Source organism: Schistocerca nitens, chromosome 3, assembly GCF_023898315.1.
Source record: "Schistocerca nitens isolate TAMUIC-IGC-003100 chromosome 3, iqSchNite1.1, whole genome shotgun sequence".
Taxonomy (NCBI): domain Eukaryota; kingdom Metazoa; phylum Arthropoda; class Insecta; order Orthoptera; family Acrididae; genus Schistocerca; species Schistocerca nitens.
Window position 1 is genome coordinate 740,181,601 of NC_064616.1, and position 20,317 is coordinate 740,201,917.

Genomic DNA, 20,317 nt, shown 5'->3' on the forward strand with positions numbered 1-20,317 from the left:
ATTTCTTCATTGGTAATAGTCTGTGTGCATACTCTTTCTGATGTTAGCTCACCCTGTAGATCAGGGATGTAATGTGTATGTGGTGGAGATTTATTCTACCCTCATGTTTTTCAGTGGCTGTGAAATATAGTTGGAGCTACGATTTTTATAAGTGTCATATCAAAAAAAACTTTAACATTGTTTGATGAAACAGTGTCATTGAAATTGTGTGATTTCTATCATTCATAGGATACTGTCATCGTTCCTCCTTGTGTTGGATATATAAGGAAGCTAATAGTGCACAAGTGAATGGTAAAATTACGAACTATTCATTTTAAACAGCCAAAGGTGCCTGGGATAAGTGGCATATGGCAGCGAGAGGGAAGCAGCAGAAGTAGGTGTGTTGCATCATTTTAGTGGCTGCAGGTACCAGGAGTTGTGTGCTGTGCTCAAGAATGTCAAGAAATGAACTGGGAGGGGGAACACAGAACAAAGGGAGAGAGACTGTAATAAGAAGGGTATTAGTGCTGGTTGATATATGTGTTAGGCTCATAGGGTAGAGGTAGTGATAGTGTAAGGCAAGGACTAGTAGATACTGAGACAAGTATGATTTTGAAACAAAAGAATATGTTGTAAGAACAGTTCCCATCAATGTAATTCAGGGAAGCTGGTGTTGGAGGAAAGTATCCAGAACACACTGTTGTGAAGCAGCCATTGAAATTCAGCATGTTTTTCTCAGCAGCATGTTCCACCATGTATGTCCATTTCCTAGAATATTAAGAAAAAATCTCTTACCAATGGACTGAATATTTGTGATTTTTGTATACTGCCAACATAAATACACTTACATGCCTTTTACAGTATCATATTCTACAAAGGAAATGTCAATGTAAACCATATGCAACCTCTAGATGAATGATTCTGAAATTTGTGCAGTGTGGAGTTTAACTTTTGTACTAACATGTACATTTGTTGCTGAACAGAATCTTCACTAAAACTCAAATACAGGGTGGTCCATTGATATTGACTAGGCCAAATATCTCACAAAATAAGCATCAAACGAAAAAACTACAAAGAACGAAACTTGTCTAGCTTGAAGGGGGGAACCAGATGGCACTATGGTTGGCCCACTAGATGGCGCTGCCATTGGTCAAACGGATATCAGCTGCGTTTTTTAAATAGGAACCCTCATTTTTTATTGCATATTCATGTAGTATGTAAAGAAATATGAATTTTGCAGTTGGACCACTTTTTTCCCTTTGTGATAGATGGCGCTGTAATAGCCACAAACGTATAAGTGCGGATGGTATTTGATACGTGTTAAAATGGACCGTTAACCAATTGTGGAAGAGGTTGATATCATGTTGATGTATGGCTATTGTGATCAAAATGTCCAACAGGCGTGTTCTATGTATGCTGCTCGGTATCCTGGACGACATCATCCAAGTGGACGACATCATCCAAGTGTCCGAAATGTTCGCCGGATAGTTACGTTATTTAAGGAAACACGAAGTGTTCAGCCACATGTGAAACGTCAACCAAGACCTGCAACAAATGATGATGCCCAAGTAGGTGTCTCAGTTGCTGTCACAGATAATCTGCAAACCAGTTGCAGACAAATTGCACGAGAATCGGGAATCTCAAAAATGTCGGTGTTGAGAATGCTACATCAACATCGATTGCACCTGTACCATATTTCCATGCACCAGGAATTGCATGGCAATAACTTTGAACATCATGTACAGTTCTGCCACTGGGCACAAGAGGAATTACGGGACAATGACAGATTTTTTGCACACATTCTATTTAAAGACGAAACGTCATTCACCAACAGCGGTAACGTAAACCAGCATAATATGCACTATTGGGCAACGGAAAATCAACGATGGCTGCGACAAGTGGAACATCCATGACCTTGGTGGGTTAATGTATGGTGTGGCATTATGGGAGGAAAGATAATTGGCCCCCAATTTAATGATGGCAATCTAAATGGTGTGATGTATGCTGATTTCCTACGTAATGTTCTACTGATGTTACTACAAGATGTTTCACTGCATGACAGAATGGCGATATACTTTCAACATGATGGATGTCCGGCACATAGCTCGCATGTGGTTGAAGAGGTATTGAATAACATATTTCATGTCAGGTGGATTTTTTGTCGAAGCACCATGCTATGGCCCGCGCGTTCACCAGATCTCACGTCCCTGGATTTCTTTCTGTGGGGAAAGTTGAAGGATATTATCTATCATGATCCACCGACAGTGCCTGACAACATGCATCAGTGCATTGTCAATGCATGTGTGCAAAATTACGGAAGGCGAAGTACTTGCTGTTTAGAGGAATGTCATTACACGTATTTCCAAATGCATTGAGGTTTGACAGACAAAATTTTGAGCATTTATTGCATTAATGTCTTATTTACTGGTAACCACGCTATAACAGCATGCATTCTCAGAAATGATAAGTTCATAAAGGTACATGTATCACATTGGAACAACCGAAATAAAATGTTCAAATGTACCTACGTTCTGTATTTTAATTTAAAAAAACCTACCTGTTACCTACTGTTCGTCTAAAATTGTGAGCCATATGTTTGTGACTATTACAGCACCATCTATCACAAAGTGAAAAAAATGGTCCAACTAAAACATTCTCATTTCTTTACGTACCACACGGATGTGTGATAAAAAATGGGGGTTCCTATTTACAAAAACACAGTTGATATCTGTTTGACCTATGGCAGCGCCATCTAGCGGGCCAACCATAGCGCCATCTGGTTTCCCCCCTTCAAGCTACCCAAGTTTTGTTCTTTGTAGTTTTTTCGTTTGACGTTTATTTCATGAGATATTTGGCCCAGTCACGATCAATGGACCACCCTGTATATCTATTTGTGTTTAAGTTAAGTTCAGGTATACCTATGGTAAGTTCTAATAGGATGGAGCTAAGCAGCATTTTAGTAATTGAGTTCCAGAATGACTATGTACTATATTCTGACTAATTATGTCAGAGTGCAGATGATGATGATGATGATGATGATGATGATGATGATGATGATGATGATGTGATTAGGCATTATACTGACTGAAGGATAGTAATTTTTTAGTTTCTTTATCGGGTTCCATGGGACCATACAAGCCAAGGCTACTTAGTATTGGAATGAATCAGTACATAGTTTCAAGATTTCAGATCATAAAATTCGTAAAGTGAAGAATTAAACAATTAATAAAACATGAAAAGAGTATAAAGAACAAATAACATATTACAGAGAAAAGTTTTGAACTAGTGTGAGAGAATCCTGTACACAATAGGAGTAGAGTGCCATAAGGGAACTTAAACTTGAATTTGAATACTTGGTGTTTATCAATCAGTTTTTGCAGTTTTCCTGGAAGCCTGTTGGAAGTGAAACCTGGTGGATAGTGCACAACTTTCTGTGCAGTCCTGAAGGAAGTCTTTCACAGTTGCACATCTTCACTGAATGAATCTTGGATTTTCTTCTGAACTAGTCAATATTATCAACAACAAATATTTGTGATGGAGTGTTTACACAGGGACAGCAGAGTTAGAATTCAGACACAACTGAACAATATTTTGGCTCTGCCAGAGGTCAGTGCCAAAGAACAGGTGGGTGTTTAGACAGGAAGCAGAAATAATTAGAAGTACACATAATCTGAGTGACATTGGTGCTTACTTAACTTTAATGCAACAAGTCCAATTGTATTCCAGAAATATATTAGTCAGACCCTAGTCATCACAATACAGGGAAACTAAGAATAAGGCTGCTAATGCACTCAGCGAACTCTGATCTTAATCTGGGCGAGATTGGTGCTACATCTTCCTTAATCCATGTAAGTGGTGGCACTACCTGTGCATATAGCAGGAGTTGTGGCTTCAAGGCAACCACTGACTGGCGAGGCTGTCACATAGTTTACTGCTGACCTCGGGATGTATTTTGCCTGGGGTGGTATCGATAATATGTGACACCACACAACTACTTGCAAGAAGCTTGCAAACTGACACTGCAGCTCAGTCTGACCACCTGTCGCTGGTGTAGGGAAGCAGCATACTCACGGCTTATAAAATTCACATCAGTCTTTCCATTGTGTGCCAGCCTAGTCTGCTGTAACTGCTGACGTCATAAATATTGCGCAATACTTTAAAATGAAGTAAATAACCTGAAACGTTTCTAGCATGTCAGGAGTAATACAAAATCAATATGTGTTGGATATCAGTTCAATAACTGTAACCAATTTCGAAATTTGGATGTTTTTCTGTAAAAATCATTGGCGCAACAGAAAAGAGCTAGAAACTTAAAAATTTATATTTAGATTCCTTTTGCATAATAATTTAGTTGAAACAGTATTCTGGATCTCACAAATTAAAATTTTATTTGAAATTCATGATTTTCTGGTTTTTGTCTTAGAAATTAAGGAAGCAAGATAGATTAAGTGGGCGAATAAATAAAGCTAGGATGCTTAAATTTAAGTAGAAGGGAGATCCGCTATAATCATAAAAATGTGAGAAGTTTCAACAGGATAACTATAAAGCTATAGCTATAGCGTATCTCCTAAGAGCAAGTTCAGAGCTCGTCTACTGCGTGTAGTGTAATTAAATTAATTCTCTCGCCCAAAATATTTGACTTAGCCACGTCAGACTTTTATTATGATTACTTACTTGTGTGCCAATGCACAATTAAATTGAAAGCTTCATCAGCCATCAGCAAAGGAAGCAATGATTTTTTCGATAACTTAAAGTGGTGCATTACTAGCCCAGCAGCTAGTCGGGAGAGCAGATTTGATCAGGCGTTCCCTTAGCCGTCCACACCGCAGCTTTATATGTAAGAATGCTGTACGAGAAAGGAAGGCCCCAGTTCTCTCCAGACGCTGATTAGCGTACCACCTGTGCCGGGAGTCGCGTCGCGTCGGTATCGTTGATATAAACAGCCTCGGATGCAGTAATAAGTTACTCAGGATACCCGTAACCATGAAATCGTTTTCAAGTGAAGTGTTAATTTTGGGATGACGTTAATGATCTATCTTTAGTTTGCGTATGTCGTATTTTCACGTGCCGCCGCAAGACAGACATTCTACCATTATTAGCATGGCGTTTGATGAACATTATCATCAAATTATGGTGAGCATTCACTTAAACATTTAATTTGAACAGTTATAGTTGCATCTGTGACTTCCAGAATATAGTGAACATTTTAGAGAGAATGGTTTTTGATTATGAATCCCAGACAATCTCCTAATTCCTCAGAGCTATAAGCTGTAGCTATAAATGTATTTCTCAGATGAAGTGGGCACTAGGAATTCTAATTACAGGCTTCACGTTTTGCTAATCACTTTCTGGTTGCCAATATTGTAGTTAGAGAGCCAGTGTTGAGAACGGCAAACAACAGCATTAAACAAATAATAGGAACATTTAACAGTTATTCCACCGCTGCCCCACACTGGGTACAAAGATTCTTCACAGGTTGCCAGAGTTGTTCCAAAATGTAACATCGTGAGAGGTAATAGAATGAAAGTAAGCAAAGTAAACAAGCCTTCAAGTTTGTGTCAGCCCGTGAACATCATTTCTATATTGAAGATAGCAGCATTCACTTTTTTTCCCAAGCTCTTGGGCGTGGTACTTTGAAGAAAGTCTCCCATGTACCCTAAGCCCCAGGAATTTAAAATGATTGACTTCAACTGACTGATTTTGGTTTTACAGGACTTGGGTGTCACGAACCATTTTCACTGTGTTGAGCTGCACTTGAGCTGATAATATGTTCTCATAGAGCCAAGTGCTGATGTTAAAGGCTACCCTATTAGTGACATCATTGATATTATATTCAAGGTCTTTGCTAATAACATTTATCATCTGCAAAGAGAACAAATTTTTGTCATGTCTTATTTACAATGGCAGAGCATTGATTCATATCAAGATAAGCTATTGACTCAGAAGAAAGCCCTGTGGGAAATCCACTAAACATGGCTCCAGTTCCCCCTGCGGGTCTGGGGATTGGAATAGGCCCAAGGTATTCCTGCCTGTCATAACAGGTGACTACAGGGAGTCTCTCACATTTCGGCCTTTATATGATGGTCCCCAGTAGGGTTTGACCTCCATTCTTCAAAATTTTTCTGAAGAGCGAGCCAATTGGGGAAGGGCACCTTACATGGTGCATTGTGTCCATCTTGCCTTGAGACCTGCAGCCTGCTTTCTCATCGTTGCATTGCAGTACCACTCATCCTCCATCTCTTGGGTGAGGACACCTTCCTGGGTGTGTTTTCCACCATGCACTATGCAGTGTCGCTTTACGTGCTGATGATGACCATGGACTTGTTTGCACCTAATATCCAGCATGGTAGCCAGTCTGTTGTGGTGGGACCACCATGTATACTGTTGGTTGTAGCCCCCTGACAACACAGGGATCACTCTGCTGATGCCTGCGGCGTTAACTCCCCACACATGCCAAGGAGTAGATGCCTGTCACCCTGGGGCATCGGGACTCCCAACAATGATCATCCTGCCAGGTGGCCTTTGTTGGGATTGTGTGGTGCCTGTGGGGAGGGCCCCTGGTCAGAGTGGGAAGCATCAGGGCGGATGACATGTGATGAAGCGTACCATGTCATCACTTGCTGTTGATAAAACACCAGCAGTCTCTAAGCGTTCTAAGTCTCAAAACAATGAAAGGAAGTATGAACCTAAATCATTACCCTCCTTGGGCATACCATTGGAGGAATGCCAGGCTAAGGATGGCAGTGAACCTTATTTACCCCGGTACCTCGTATGAACAAGAACTGATGGGGACTCCTCTGTTTTGATGAAGTCACAGTTTTTTGTAGAGCATTTAGAGGACAAATTTTGGGAGGTTCTAACAACCCTACCACAACAAAGGTCAAAAATTAATTATGATTGTAGTGTTGCTCACGCTACTAAATATTGCATTTTCGGGCAACAACAAAGTTATATTATGTGGCAGGTGTCATTAGAGCACAGTTAATTAAGTCATTTTATGAAATAATGGATAAACTAGGCACTCATCTTTTCGTGTTTCCCATGCTGGTTTCATTGTGAACTCATGGCTCAATCGTCGAAAATCTATGTGGTGGTGATTCCAAGCTCAGATGCAAAGAGGCCTAGGTGTTATTCTGTGATATTCAAAAGTTTTATAGATTTGTTTCATAAACCATTCTTGAAGATGAAACTTTTGCAAGTTAGAACAATGGTGATGTAAAAAAGTAATCAGCACTCCGAATTTAAGTTACACTTCTTTTTTATTACTTTTGTTGCAACATCACTTGACAATATAAAACATACTTGAAAATATATTCCTCACTGTTAAAGTTCACATTTCATAAACTGACTACAATTCGCGTCTTTTCAACATTATGACCAATACTTGACACTCTAAATACCACTTAGTCAGAGTTACAAGTCAGAGTTACAAGTACATCAAAGATCATAGTGACAAAAGACAGAATACACTAAGAATAATATCATTGCAATACAAACATATCGATGTATCAAAGTACCTCTACATTAATGAAATCAAATCTGAATGTTGTCACCGAAATAGTTAACTATTTTACAGAAACACAGTAGAATATTGCTGGTATCAAGAGGTGGAGGTGAGGTGCCACAGTGGTTACGTAATTAAAGTACCATTACAAGGTGGAGGGCTTGTCCAAAATGTGATCTGGGTCAAAAGTTGGGGGATGTTTCTGTTACCATTACGCCACATAAGAGCTAAAATGTGGTCCTGGGTATTGTCTTCCACAGGTACTTTCTTTTGCTGTCTGGCGACAGGCTGCGTGCCAATTTAGAGTGGCAAGGTGCTCATTCCATGCGACTCGTCCATCTGAGTCAGTGGGATAATCGGGTTGCCACCGGTGCCTTCATCTTCATCTTGATCTTTGCCTTTGAGGGTGAAACATTACCTGAGAAGGTCAAGGGGATGGTCTATTGCTGTGATGTCAAGCCATGTGTCCCCCCCCCCCCCCCCCTCATGCAGTGCTTTAAGTGCTGGAAGTTTGGCAATATGTCTTCCCAGTGTACTGCCAGGTTCACATGTCGAGATTGTGGATGTACATAGCATCCCAATAATCCATGTGCCCTACCTCCCATCTGTGTCAACTGCGGAGAGCACCATCCACCTTGCTCACCAGACTGCAGGGTTTTACAGAAAGAGAGGAAAATCATGGAATAAAAGAACCTGAAGCGACTGACCTACAATGAGGCCAAGAGACCATAACAGGGCCTACATCCTGTAGCTATGACCACCTCATATGCCGCCATCACAAGAACAGTTGTAGCCCCATCAGTTCTGCAAATTCTAGTTGACCCTCAGAGCCAAAAGGCTACACCTGTCCTCTTGATGGTGGGGGCACTTGCCCCCTGTTGCTCTTGCACTACCTACCTTGGGGGCACTGCCCCCCCCCCCCCCCCCCCAACCATTGGGGACACCAGTCCCCACTTCTCAGATGGAGAAGCATAAGTCTTCTTCAGCTCCTCTCACCAGGAATGGGTTCCTTGGGTCACTCCCTTCCCAGGTTCCTGCTAATGAGAAAGATGACACCCGCTAGTGGCTGTAGTGCCCAAAAGCAGTTAGTCGTAGTGCTTCACGATCATCCTCAGTTCCATAGACTGAATCAGTGAAGCTCTCCTAGCCACAGAAGCCCAATGCCCACAATGTGCTGTGGGGCTTGGCTACCATTTGCTCCAGGGGTTGGTTGGAGTGACTCGTCCATTCTGAGAATGTCTGCATTCTGAATGCAGGTCAGATGACTCTCTTTTCCACAGCTACAGGGTCTTTGTCAGCTATTGATCTTTGTTTTTGTTCCCCAGCTACTGCAGAGTCAGTTCAGTGGGAAGTGGCTTCAGATTTACATTCTAGTGACCACTTCCCAGTGTGGATTCGTCTGCCACCTAGGACAGTGGCCAGCAGGAGACCACGCAGGTGGCTTATATAAAGGGCAAATTGGATAAAGTACAGTGGACAAGCTGTTTTTGAACGAAAGGATTGTGCAGAGGAGGCAGTGGCCCATATCACTCATAAGATCCACAGGGCTGCCCAAGAGTCCATCCCCAGGTCTGGTAACCACCTCAGACGACAGCCTGTACCTTGGTGGAATGACGACTGTTGATTGACAATCAGGGCCAGACGGACAGCTCTGGAGAACTTCAAACAGTGTCCAATTAAAGCCAATCTTCATGCCATCAGGTCTGTGAGAGCACATGCAAGGCGAGTGATCAAAGAACCGAAGAGGGATCCTGGAGGGAATTCACGACTTCCATTAATCGGTCCACTTCTGCTGCGCACGTTTGGGAATCAATAAGACAGATTTCAGGCGAGAGTTGCCCACATCCCCTTAGGGCCTTGTCAAATAATGGGGTCTTGGTGGACACTCCAGAAGACATGGCTCACGTTTGAGCAGAACACTTCTTTACTGTTACTAAGTCATTTAGACAAGCTCCTGCTGTTCAGTATTCTGTCGGACTGCAGAGATGAGGAAGCTCAATTTATTCTCGCGTAATGAGGAAGTCTACAGCCTTCCATTCTCCATGTGGGAACTGGAATCAGCTTTATAGACAGACACTGCTCCAGCACCTGATGAGATCCATTATACCATGCTTCGTCATCTGTGCCCTGAAGTGAAAGGTCAGCTCCTCTCTTGTTTAAGTCAGATCTGGTTTGATGGACAGTACCCCATGACTTTGAAGGAGGCAATATTAATTCCATTCTGGAAACCAGGCGAGGATCGTAGCACCCCTAACAGTTATCAGAGTGTCACCCTTACAGTTGTATGTGTAATACTGTTGAACACATGGTCAACCACCACCTCGTCTGTCTGCTTGAGTCCCGAGGTCACCTGAGCCACTCTAGTGCAGTTTGTTACGCTACCTTTCCACTCTTGACAACTTAATTCTACTGGAGATGGCAATACAGGAGTCCTCCTTATGCCAAAACCATTTGACACTTCTTGGCGGTACAGCATCCTTTGCCAACTTCATGAATGGGAACTACGTGGACTCCTGCCGCTTCTGATCGAATGCTTTCTCAAGGACCGGAGTTTTTGTTATTGCATTGGTGATGCCGTGTCTGAATGCTTTGTTCAGGAGAATGGTGTGCCCCAGGGCAGTGTCCTCAGTGTCATATTGTTTGCTATTGCTATCAGTGGCATTTCCTCTGCAGTCAGGAATCCTGTCAAATGCTCTTTGTTTGTGGATGACTTTTCAATCTTCTAATCTTCCTCTGATCTTATGATGACGAGGCAGCTACAGCTGGCCATTAGGAGGCTGGAAACCTGGGCCAAGACAAATAGTTTTGGTTCTCACCTGAAAAGACTTTGTGTGTCAATTTTAATTGTGCTGGTCGGAGTTTTAACCAACCAGAGCTTAAAATGGGGGACCGTATTTTATGTTTTCAAGACACTGTGCACTTTTTGGGTTTATTATTTGACACGAAATTAACATGGCTCCCTCACCTGAAAGACCTACGAACAAAGGGCTTCTGGTTGTTGAACATTTTGAAATGCCTTGGCGAAAAAACATGGGGAGCTGACAGGTCCCAGCTCTGCATTTATATAAGGCATTTGTTTGATCACGCCTAGACTATGGCACCATGGTCTACAGATGAGCCCGCCCTTCCTACCTCTGGATGTTAGATGCTGTCCACCATGAGGGCATTTGGATATTGACTGGAGCCTTTCGGACCAGCCCAGTTCAAAGTTTGTGTGCAGAGGCTGGTGAACCACCCCTCTGGATTCGGCGACATATCCTTTTGGCTCGACAGGCACTGAAAATCTAAGCATCACCTCAGTCATTAGCATTTAATTCAGTGATCCAACCTACCTTCGAATGACTGTTCAGGAATCGGCCCCAACAAACCCAGCCATTTGGTGTATGTGCTACAGAGTATCTCAAGGATGTGGATCTCTCGGGCATGAAAATACACACCCAGGGATGGAATGTACTGCTGCCTTGGTGTCTTCAGAGGCCCAAAGTGATTTTAAGCTTGACACAGTACACGAAAAGTTGTACTCCAGACGTGGTTTTTACAACTTTGTTTTTGTCTATTTTAAGTATGTACCATAGTATTATTGTTATTTATACAGGTGCATCCCAGCAGGAGAATGCTCTTGGTTGTTCTGTGGTTTTCCATGATGGGATGTTTAAAGTGTGTCTTCCAGAACAATTTACAAATTATGATGTGGAGTTAGATGACACTCTGATGGCACTGGAGAGGGTTCACAGACATCACTGTAAGAGTTTTCTTGTCTGTTCCAACTCTTAGTGCACTGCAAGCGCTTCACCAAATGTATCCGGTAGACCTGCTGATTTAGCTCATCCATGACTCCTTACAGTGGCTCCAACGCTGTGGCAAGGTGGTGATCTTTTGCTGGGTACCTGGCCACGTTGGGATACAGGGTAACAACATGGCTGACAAAGCTGCCAAGGAAGCATGTTGGGATGGTGTTGCCCATCAGTGTCCCATCCCATTGCATGCCATTATCTCATTTTCTGACAGATGCTTCATGTGTCAGTGGGAGACTGAATGGTTGCAGGTGTCAGACAACAAACTGCAGTCGCTCAAATTGACCACAAAGGCTTGGTGGACTTCGTGTCAGCCTTGCTGCTGGAAGGAGGTTTTGCTCACCAGACTGTGCATCAGGCATAGTCCTTTCACACATGGCTTCCTCCTCCAGCAGTAGGATCCACCATTCTGTGAAGTTTGTGGCATGCCGCTTTCAGTTCAGCATATTGCAGCTACATGTGTCCTGTATACTGATATTAGAGCAGCCCTTGGTCTCGCTGGAGATCTGCCCACCATCCTCGCAGATACCGATACCAGTGTTAACAGAGTGGTGGTATTTTGTGGACTGTCAGGCCTCATCCCTAACCTGGTAGGGAAGGGCGGCAGACTTCAGTACATTATAAACTGCTCCTCATGTGGGGATAAACTTCGTCCCCATCCATGAGATTTCATGTTGACTTTTCATCGTGGCACTGATGACCATGATGTCGAGTTAACCCTCAACTAAATCATCATCATCATCATCATCATCATCATCATCATCACAGGTGAGACATAGGTGCACTTCAATGTTTGAACCTGTCTCCCCTGCTGGAAGCCATGGGTTTGGTGATTTGGAGGGTATTGTGGCTGCTACATGATGGTGCTCCAGCTCACTGTTCTCTAGAGTGTGGATCTGAAACACTAGTACACACAAAACATTCTGACTTGTCTGCGTGCTTTCAGTCAATGAAACCTACATTGTCAAAGAGCTTTTATCTCCATTTTCAAGTGAGTGCATATCCACCCGTACATCCATACAACTTTTTTTATGTATTTTTTTTATTATTTTTTTACGTAATGGTACGAAAAGAAGTGAGTAGGCATTAACTCGGGTGAATATCGGCAGTAAGACATTAGTCCGATTTTTTTTTTCTTCATCAAAAAGATGTTTGATGTTTGATGTGACTGCTGACTCTGTCATGGTGAAGAATGCTGTATCGTTTCCAGTTGTTTCTCCTTATTTTATCAATGGATTGTGGCAAAGAAATCATGTTTTCCCCAACACTATTTCTTTAAATGCTCTTTGTGACCAAACTACTCTGCCAATTAATGAGCTGCCATTTTAACAATAACAAATGACAAATTTAAAGCAATAGAAATGTAACACTTCAATAGACTCATGTTGTGGTTGGTTGTATTGTCAAAAATAGTTCAACTTTTGTCAGAGAATGGAGTGTTAGTATGGTGTTATGGTCAGCCAAACAAACAGTTGTTCCATTTATAACATACTTAGTTTTATCTAGCTTCAACATACGGGACACATTTTGACAATGTTGTGACCATTTATGCATAATAGGTATTGTATGATGGCTCGTTAATAACAGTAGAGTTTTTGAATGATGCTTCCATGAGGGTTGGTACTCTTAGTACTGTTGCATTTGAAAAACGTGAGACTGTAAGTCATGAAGGAGGGTGAACAGCTACATGAGTGTCCTCTATTCTCAAGTTATAACACCAAACATGAGATTTGCGTAAAAGTTTCTATTAACCTTATCTATCAAAAACAGAGTTTTACAATTGCTGTATTTGTGATTAGTTTCTTATTTATACCATGTGCCCATCAGTCCTTTATTTACAAAGTACTTTTCATCTCAAAGTTACAGAAGCACTTGGATGCTGCTGTTGATGCATCACCGACAGAACGGCAGCTGCAACCATTTACGCTGAGTCAGATGGCAATATGCATGCGGAGTACGATGTGGAGACTGCAGCTGTTGCTGTCACTAGTAGAAGCATGTCGTGGTCGTTATGGTGGTGCTCTTGCATCTTCTGTTCACAGCTTCCTACAGCATGGTGATCCAAATATCCGTCATTGTGTTCGCGTGCTCCTAGCTTCAGTAAGTTATATATTTTTGTATTGAGCATGTTTGCCTTTAATTTTGTGATAATGAGGTCTTTGAGGAAAATTGACTTGGTACTTTCAATTTCAAAGAGTATGTTGTGCTTTATCTGATGTAATTTGCAGTTTAGCTGGTACAATGTTCAGACTACCCTTGGACTTGACATAAATCACATATATACAGATAATGTTAGTACGCACTAAGAGACAAATGCTACAGGAGAATAGTGTTCAGACTTCAGAACTTTTATAACACTCAGCCAAAAAACTTAACTAATTCTATCCCTTTGTGTTGTTTTCCTAGTCTGTTACCAGTTAAAATGGTTGAATATCCTATCAACAGATCATCTGCCAGGCATAAACGTTACTCATAATGACAAATATTTGTTTCATTTGTAATTAACTAAATTTGTATTTAATTATTTCCACTACATATATAGTGAGAAATATGACAATGTTATATGCCATTGCAGGTTACTCCCTGATGATACAGACAATACTCACGTCTTTAGCATGACTGCCAGTGGGCACGCACACAACAATTTAATAAATTTATTTGCTCAACTACTTGTCTAGTGACTGGTTGTACACTGTTGCAGGGTGCCCTATAAAAATTCAATAATAATAATAATAATAATAATAATAATAATAAAACCTAAAGATCAAGCAGACACAGCAAACCCAGCTAAATACCGCCCCATAACAAGCCTACCAACAATATACAAAATATTAACTTCAGTCATTACACAAAAATTAATAACACATACAACATGGAACAAAATTATAAATGAAGAACAAAAAAGATGTTGCAAAGGAGCACGAGGATGCAAAGAGCAACTGATAATAGATGCAGAGGTGACATACCAAGCTAAAACTAAACAAAGGTCGCTACACTACGCATACATTGATTATCGAAAAGCTTTTGATAGTGTACCACACTCATGGTTACTACAAATATTGGAAATATACAAAGTAGATTCTAAATTGGTACAGTTCCTAAACATAGTAATCAAAAATTGGAAAACCAAACTTAATATCCAAATAAATTCAAATACTATCACATCACAGCCAATACAGATTAAGTGTGGAATATACCAAGGAGACTCATTAAGTCCTTTCTGGTTCTGCCTTGCTCTGAACCCACTATCCAACATGCTAAACAATACAAATTATGGATATAATATTACTGGAACATACCAACACAAAATCGCACATTTGCTATACATGGATGATCTAAAACTACTGGTAGCAACAACTCAACCAATTACTAAAGATAACAGAAGTATTCAGCAATGACATAAATATGGCTTTTGGAACAGACAAATGTAAGAAAAATAGCATAGTCATGGGAAAACGCACTAAACAAGAAGATTACATATTGGACAACCACAGCGACTGCATAGAAGCGATGGAAAAAACAGATGCCTATAAATATCTAGGATACAGACAAAAAATAGGAATAGATAATGCAAATATTAAAGAAGAACTAAAAGAAAAATATAGACAAAGACTAACAAAAATACTGAAAACAGAATTGACAGCAAGAAACAAAACAAAAGCTATAAATACTTATGCTATAGCAATATTGACCTACTCATTTGGAGTAGTGAAATGGAGTAACACAGACCTAGAAGCACTCAATACACTTACACGATCACAATGCCACAAATATAGAATACATCACATACATTCAGCAACAGAGAGATTCACATTAAGCAGAAAGGAAGGAGGAAGGGGATTTATTGACACAAAAAACCTACATTATGGACAGGTAGACAATTTAAGAAAATTCTTTATAGAACAAGCAGAAACTAGCAAAATACACAAAGCAATCACTCATATAAATACATCGGCTATACCACTACAATTTCATAACCACCTCTACAATTTCATAACCACCTCTACAACCCTCTAGATCACATAACATCAACAGATACGAAGAAAGTAAATTGGAAAAAGAAAACACTACATGGCAAGCACCCGTATCATCTAACACAGCCACACATAGATCAAGACGCATCCAACACATGGCTAAGAAAAGGCAATATATACAGTGAGACAGAAGGATTCATGATTCCAATACAGGATCAAACAATAAACACCAGATATTACAGCAAGCATATTATTAAAGATCCCAATACCACAACAGATAAATGCAGACTTTGCAAACAACAAATAGAAACAGTAGATCACATCACAAGCGGATGTACAATACTAGCAAATACAGAATACCCCAGAAGATATGACAATGTAGCAAAAATAATACATCAACAACTTGCCATACAACATAAACTAATAAAACAACACATTCCCACATACAAGTATGCACAACAAAATGTACTGGAGAATGATGAATACAAATTATACTGGAACAGAACCATTATAACAGATAAAACACCACCACATAACAAACCTGACATCATACTCACCAATAAAAAGAAGAAATTACTACAACTAATCGAAATATCCATACCCAATACAACAAATATACAGACGAAAACAGGAGAAAAAATTGAAAAATACATCCAACTGGCCGAGGAAGACAAGGACATGAGGCATCAGGATAAAGTAGACATTATACTATCAACTACAGGAGTCATACAGCACAATATCCACCAGTACATCAACACAATACAGCTACATCCAAACGTATATATACAACTACAGAAATCTGTAATTATTGATACATGTTCAATTACCCGAAAGTTCCTAAATGCAATGTAACATATACCGTACAGTTAAAAGGACGTCGTGCTTGATCAAGGGACACGTCACTTTCCATTTTTAACCAGACATAACGTCTGAGAAAGGAAAGAAATAATAATAATAAACAATTCATATCACACCTAAATTTGAAACATCAGATACGAAACTCGGAATGGTCCATTTGGAAAATTATGTAGCCGACACAGGATTAGAGTAAGCTTCAGTTTTATCGCAGTCAACAATTGGTAGTCTTACAGAGGCTAGTACTCCAAATAATTAAACATTATTTTAGTATAGCAGTGCAGGCACACAATTAGACCCTACATGGGTAGTGTTTTACTTGAGTAACAGTGCATTGCAGTACTCTAACTCAATTCTCCACCTTTATCTAATTCACTCAGTCTGTTGAATAACACTATCTCATACAAAAATCAATACAGTTTTTCATGTTAACTCACAGTGAATAAAATGCATCTTTACTATTGCAAACCGTTTTACCAGAGGATGCAGAAAATGGTACAGTAGTTGTCATAATGCAGAAACATAGTGATGTTTCTGATGTTCAAAAAGGCATGATCATTGGATTTTGGGCCAAGCCTGGAAGAATTTCTCAAATGACTAAGTCTGCAAAATGCCACCGTGGTTAAAGTATACTGTGCATGGCAAAATGGCATTATCCAAAACTGACACTGAGGCAACTGTGAGCTGGACAACTGACCAGCCCCATGTACTAAGGGACTGCCATAAATGTCTCCTTAATGACTGTTCAGCGACTGTTGCTGCATATTGGTCTCCACAGCAGGTGCCTGATTTTTGCACCTATTCTGACCACTGTTGATACACAATGAAGGCTGAAATTTGCATGACAGTACCGCAACTAGACATCCACTGAATCGCAACAGATCGCCATTTCAGATGAAGCACATTTTATGCTCCATTTATGGGTGGTTGTTGGTGTGTATGGTGTGAGGCATGTGATAGAAAACCTTGTGTACATCTACATCTACATTTATACTCTGCAACCCACCCAACGGTGTGTTGTGGCGGAGGGCACTTTACGTGCCACTGTCATTACCTCCTTATCCTGTTCCATTCGCGTATGGGTCGCGGGAAGAACGACTGCCGGAAAGCCTCCGTACGCACTCGAATCTCTCTAATTTTACATTCGTGATCTCCTCAGGAGGTATAAGTAGGGGGAAGCAATATATTCGACACCTCATCCAGAAACGCACCCTCTCGAAACCTGAACAGCAAGCTACACCGCGATGCAGAGCGCCTCTCTTGCAGAGTCTGCCACTTGAGTTTGCTAAACATCTCCGTAACGCTATCACGCTTACCATATAACCCTGTGATGAAATGCACTGCTGTTCTTTGGATCTTCTCTATCTCCTCCATCAACCCGATCTGGTATGGATCCCACACTGATGAGCAATACTCAAGTATAGGCCGAACGAGTGTTTTGTAAGCCACCTCATTTGTTGATGGACTACATTTTCTAAGGACTCTACCAATGAATCTCAACCTGGCACCTGCCTTACCACCAATTAATTTTATATGATCATTCCATTTCAAATCGTTCCGTGTGCATACTCCCAGATATTTTACAGAAGTAACTGCTACCAGTGTTTGTTCTACTATCATATAATCATATAATCATACAATAAAGGATCCTTCTTTCTATGTATTCGCAATACATTACATTTGTCTATGTTAAGGGTCAGTTGCCACTCCCTGCACCAAGTGCCTATCCACTGCAGATCCTCCTACATTTTGCTGCAATTTTCTAATGCTGCAACTTCTCCGTATACTACATCATCCGCAAAAAGCCACATGGAACTTTAGACATTATCTACTAGGTCATTTATATATATTGTGAAAAGCAATGGTCCCATAACACTCCCATGTGGTACGCCAGAGGTTATTTTAAATTCTGTAGACATCTCTCCATTGAGAACAACATGCTGTGTTCTGTTCGCCAAAAACTCTTCAATCCAACCACACAGCTGGTCTGATATTCCGTAGGCTCTTACTTTGTTTATCAGGCGACAGTGCGGAACTGTATCTAATGCCTTCCGGGAGTCAAGAAAAATGGCATCTACCTGGGAGCCTGTATCTAATATTTTCTGGATCTCATGAACAAATAAAGCAAGTTGGGTCTGACACGATTGCTGTTTCCGGAATCCATGTTGATTCCTACACAGTAGATTCTGGGTTTCCAGAAATGACATGATACGTGAGCAAAAAACATGTTGTAAAATTCTACAACAGATTGATGTCAGAGATATAGACCTATAGTTTTGCGCATCTCCACGATGACCCTTCTTGAAAACCGGGACTACCTGTGCTCTTTTCCAATCATTTGGAACATTCCGTTCCTCTAGAGACTTGCAGTACACGGCTGTTAGATGGGGGGCCAGTTCTTTCGCGTACTCTGTGTAGAATCGAATTGGTATCCCATCAGGTCCAGTGGACTTTCCTCAGTTGCTTTTCTATTCCTTGGACACTTATTTCGACGTCAGCCATTTTTTCATTCATGCGAGGATTTAGAGAAGGAACTGGAGTGCGGTCTTCCTCTGTGAAACAGCTTTGGAAAAAGGTGTTTAGTATTTCAGCTTTACGCGTGTCATCCTCTGTTTCAATGCCATCATCATCCCAGTGTGTCTGGATATGCTGTTTTGGTCCACTTACTGATTTAACATAAGACCAGAACTTCCTAGGATTTTCTGTCAAGTCGGTACATAGAATTTTATTTTCGAATTCACTGAACGCTTCACGCATAGCCCTCCTTACGCTAACTTTGACATCGTTTAGCTTCTGTTTGTTTGAGAGGTTTTGGCTGCGTTTAAACATGGAGTGAAGCTCTCTTTGCTTTCGCAGTAGTTTCCTAATTTTGTTGTTTAGCCACGGTGGGTTTTTCCTGTCCCTCACAGTTTTACTCGCACATACCTGTCTAAAACGCATTTTGCGGTTGCCTTGAACTTTTTCCATAAACACTCAACATTGTCAGTGACGGAACAGAAATTTTCGTTTTGATCTGTTAGGTAGTCTGAAATCTGCTTTCTATTACTCTTGCTAAACTGATAAACCTTCCTCCATTCTTTGTATTCCTATTCACTTCGATATTCATGTATGCTGCAATGGCCTTATGATCACTGATTCCCTGTTCTGCGCTTACAGAGTCGAAAAGTTCGGGTCTGTTTATCAGTAGGTCCAAGATGTTATCTCCATGCATCTGTTGTCTTTTTAATTGCTCGAGGTAATTTTCGGATAGTGCACTCAGTATGTCATTCGATGCTCTGCCCCTACCACCCGTCCTAAACATCTGAGTGTCCCAGTCTATATCTGATAAATTGAAACTATAACATGCTGAGGAAATTTATGTGAAATGTATTCCAGATTTTCTCTCAGTTGTTCTGCCACTAATGCTGCTGAGTCAGGAGGTTGGTAAAAGGAGCCGATTATTAACCTATATTGGTTGTTGAGTATAACCTCCAACCATAATAATTAACAGGAAGTATCCACTTCTATTTCACTACAGGATAAACTACTACTAACAGTGACAAACACGCCACCACCAGTTGCATGCAATCTATCCTTTCTGAACACCGTCTGTGCCTTTGTAAAAATTTCCACAGAATTTATCTCTGGCTTCAGCCAGCTTTCCGTACCTATAACAATTTCAGCTTCAGTGCTTTCTATCAGCGCTTGAAGTTCTGGTACTTTACCAACGCAGCTTCAACAGTTTACAATTACAATACCGACTGCTGCTTGGTCCCCACATGTCCTGACTTTGCCCTGCACCCTTTGAGGCTGTTGCCCTTTCTGTACTTGCCCGAGGTCATCTAACCTAAAAAACAATCATCAGGAGGTTCCAGGCCAGAGGATGGAGCATTATGGTCTGAGGAATGGTTTTGTGGCATTTCCAGGGTGATATTGTCATTCCAGAAGGCACAGTGGATTGACCCAAGTAGCCTTATATCCTTTGGGACCATGTCAATCCGTACATCAGTTTGTTTTTCATCAGTGTGATTGCATCTGCCAGCAGGACAATGCAACACATCACACAGCTTGCAGTGTACATGCATGGCTCAAAAAGCAACATGATGAATTTACGATACTTGCCTGGCTGCTAAACTCCCCTGGGTATAAACCCATACGAGTGTCTGTGGTATCACCTCAGTCGGGTTGTATGCACTATGGAGCCTCAATGAAGAAACTTAGCACAGCTAGCC

At 40.9% G+C, this 20,317-nt stretch overlaps 1 protein-coding gene across 1 annotated transcript in view; it reads left to right on the forward strand.

Annotated features, from left to right (window-relative positions):
* LOC126249412 (gamma-tubulin complex component 3-like) overlaps positions 1-20,317 on the forward strand; it is a 207,721-nt gene that overhangs the window by 100,475 nt on the left and 86,929 nt on the right. The window contains exon 8 of the mRNA XM_049951067.1: positions 13,138-13,377. Within this exon, the coding sequence (XP_049807024.1) occupies positions 13,138-13,377 (240 nt within the window). The remainder of the gene's footprint in view (positions 1-13,137; positions 13,378-20,317) is intronic.